This window comes from Alligator sinensis, unplaced genomic scaffold (assembly GCF_000455745.1).
Source record: "Alligator sinensis unplaced genomic scaffold, ASM45574v1 scaffold1130_1, whole genome shotgun sequence".
Classification (NCBI taxonomy): Eukaryota; Metazoa; Chordata; order Crocodylia; family Alligatoridae; genus Alligator; species Alligator sinensis.
Genome location: NW_005842358.1, coordinates 1026522 through 1029900, shown reverse-complemented (window position 1 = coordinate 1029900; position 3379 = coordinate 1026522). Strand labels below are relative to the sequence as shown.

General features: G+C 48.7%; 1 protein-coding gene across 4 annotated transcripts in view; it reads right to left on the bottom strand.

The window, feature by feature from the left end:
• The window catches only part of UBE2E3 (ubiquitin conjugating enzyme E2 E3), an 88614-nt gene extending 85339 nt beyond the window's left edge, over positions 1-3275 (bottom strand). For 2 of the 4 annotated variants that reach the window (XM_014522482.2, XM_014522484.2), the window contains exons 1-2: positions 2078-2433; positions 1107-1309 (exon numbers count right to left, since the gene is read on the bottom strand). In XM_014522482.2, the coding sequence (XP_014377968.1) occupies positions 1107-1309; positions 2078-2137 (263 nt within the window). In that variant the 5' untranslated portion in view covers positions 2138-2433. Of the gene's footprint in view, positions 1-1106; positions 1310-2077; positions 2434-2564; positions 2976-3061 lie in introns of those variants that run through there. The other 2 variants (XM_006029118.3, XM_006029117.3) reach the window with 2 other exon arrangements.
• Positions 3276-3379: the final 104 nt, after the last annotated feature.

Sequence of the window (3379 nt, the reverse complement as noted above, 5' to 3'; positions counted from 1 at the left end):
TACAAACCGCCCCCCCCCCCCCCCCCCAAAAACATAGAGGGTTTTTTTTATATTATGATGAATATGCTTCAGGTACCTGTTTAACTTAATTCTGACAAGAATTCCTGAGACTCTTATGGAAGTTTGGCTACAGTGTGCATACTGAAGGGAATTAATCTAAGAGCTGACCTCTCTTTAAAAATATATATAATTTTTTTTTCCTTACTGTTACTACTTAAACCTCCCTACTATTGGCCATAATATAGCCTATATTCTAAAGAAAAAGGAACGTCAGCAAAAGTATTGGCAAACTGCATTCATCTCAAGACCACAACAGGTCAAGGGATTTAAAGTTTGCCTGTTTCATATGGCTGAGTCCATCAGAGTAAACTTCCCAAAAATATTTCCAGAAATGTTATATGCAAATACAGATATGGCAGATAAAATCTCCAGCAACCTCTTGTAGTTCTGATACCTTAAAGGCAGAGGATATTAATCTCCAGAGTCTAATCCTGCAGTCCATATTAAGGCAAGTGTCCAACTGAAGTTAGTTTTGTCAGAGTAAAATACCTGATAACACTATATTCGGTTTACTGTATGTAAGGATGAACTGTTCCTTGGCATGGAAAGTTATAAAATATTGGTACGTACCCCTCATTTCCCATCCTCTTTCCTCCCCATCAAAAGCCAGTGGAACTTCTGTAAGTACTTGAATTCAACAGCACCCCTTGTTAACAATAAGCAAGGCCTATTAAAATAGACCAGAAGGACAGTACCTCATACCAGTACAGGGGTTGGGGACAGGGGAGCCACTACTTTGAACTCAGGTGAAACAGACGTTTGTAGCTGGACACTTGTTCTCATGATACTTGCAATTCACTTTGGGCTCTAAACACTGATTTGCCAATGTACAGGTTATCAAATCCCTAAATGTCTTTTCAAAAGAAATGTAGCAAGCTTGTTCAACTATGTATCAATGTAATTGGTGAAGATACTCACTGACAACATATATATAAGTTCAGTATGCGACTCAACATACCCTCACAAGAACTGATTATACAAGTCTAATGCAAACACTGAGATATGTACTACTACAGATTATTTTGCTATCACTTAATAATTATTACCTTTTAGCACTAGTAGATAGCTTAGCAGTAGTTTTACTGGACAGTTTGGTATTTTTCTTCTGCTGAGTGGCAGAAGGTTTTCTTTCTTCTTGCTCTTCAGGTTCAGGTGCTGGTGGGTCCCTCTGATCTGCATCTGAACTACCACTGCTGGTACTTGGACTTTCGTCATCTGACCTTTGCCTGTCACTGGACATCGTGGTGAACTTTTTAGGGGGAGAGAAGAAAAAGGCAGAGTTAACATGGCAATCAGGACAATATTTATTTATTTTTTTGCCATTCCCCAAGTTCTCCTTCAAAACACAGCGCTTGGCAATACAGTTGTCACCAATTTTAAAGCGAGAGATCAGCTGAAAAAATATCCCCTCCTCTCAACCTTGGCTTAGGCTGCAGTTTGACAGGTAGAATGCAATATTTACCCTTTATTTATAATATTGATATCTCCTTTAAAAAAAATCCCACTCACATTTTTTTCATACTTTGGACAATATATCAATGGTCGACTTTGTTCTGAAGCATGAGACAGAGATTTAGCAGGGTACTTAGGCAATGAGCATTAATAACTTATGACACATTGTAAATAACAGCCCTCCCTGAAAATGTTTTTTAAAAAGTCACTAATACCCTGTAAATATTTACACTGGAGCAGAGCATTTTATTGGGTCCAAGAAGCCAGATCCCCCTCTTCCCCCCCTCCCTTCTCTCTCCGAGACAATATATTGCCAATAACACTTGGGCTCATTTCAGATTGAAATTTACACTCTCCCTCTGTCTCCTCGCATTTAAAGGGCAGTGGGGAAGAGAGAGGAGGGTTTGCTGGGTTTAAAAAACACCCCAAAAAACAAAAAACCCAAGATGCATTCAAGACAACTCAGAAAGCAGAAGCTTGGCTTATTTACATGGCCAGCAGCAAAGAATTGCATTTGGCCACCACAGAGCTGCTGGAGGGGGAAGAAGCATAATTCAAACTGCACCTTCTGCAAAGCTTTCAACGCCACCGATTCTTGATCAGTTTCTACAAAACAGACCGACATTTTTTAGCACCCAAAAAAAAAATAGCTACACCCCGAAGGAACCCCAATTGGAGGCTCTGGAAAGCAAATGAAGCTCCTGGTAGGGAATTGCAGCAGGGTTGAAATGCAGCTTTGCACACACACTGCCCCCCCTCCCCTCCCAGCTTGGCTTTGTGGGGAGAGCTCGAGCTCCCAGCGAGGAGGGTATGGAGGGGTTGTTATGGTAGGAGGCTCTCCAGGATCAGCATGGTGTGTGTGCACCAAGTGAGGCGTGAACTCAGTCCCGGCTCCTCTCTCTCTCCCGGCCACCGACAGGCAGCAAGGGGGTTTATGGATCTTTCCTTCCCCCCCCCCCCCGCCCCCCCCCCCCCTCCTCCTCCGTCTCCTCCTCCCCCCACCAAGCTCGCCCAGGCTCCTGCTGCAGCCACCTAACCCGCTTCTCCTTTACCTTCGCAGACGTCCTGTCCCGGTGTTAGGTCGGAGGGGAGGGATGGAGGGGGGGAGGGAAGGGGAGAAAAGCTCCGTGGAAGGGATGGAGGCAGCCGGGGGGATATAAAGCAGCAGAGGAGGCTCTGTGGCCGGGCAGTGTGGAACATTGAGAGTCGGAGCAGGGGGGAGACGGGGGGAGGCTGCAGTGCGGGCCGAGAGCCGGAGGGTGGCGCTGGCGTGCCCCCTTTTTGCCGAGCGGGCTCCCGCGGCGGGCCAGGGGGTCAGAGGGGAGAGAACACGAGCTTCCCCCGGGGGAAGGAGGCCGGATGGAACGGGGAGACTCGAGCGTTCTACCGCCTCCGCCCCCTTGTGTCGCTACGTTCGGATTCAGAATGTTGCAGTCAGCAAAGTTCCAAACGAGATGGAGGGGGGGGATGGGGGGGCGCGCTTGCTCCCTTTCCTCGGCTGCTGGAGCGCGCCCCCCTCTGGGCTGGGGCGTGCGCACGCGCTCTCTACCTTTGCTGAGTGCGTGCATTCTCCCGTGCTGGCCAAGGACAAAGAGTTGGTGGCTCTGCAGCCCCTAAGTTTGCAGCCTGCCTCTCGCTTGCTTCGCCGCCGCCGATCCCCCCAGTGCAGGCACCTTTCCTAGCGGCTTGGAGCCCCCTGAGCAGCCGCGGGGACGGAGGGAGACCTGCAGGCAGAAGTGGGGGGAGGGCGAGCATGAGGTCCTGGATGTTGTTCCGTGCCAGGCACCAGAGCGTGTGCAGAATCCTGCTCGTGCCTGGCAGGGGCGATGGAGCCGGCGTGCAAGGAGCTCGGCTTGTGGCAGCGCCC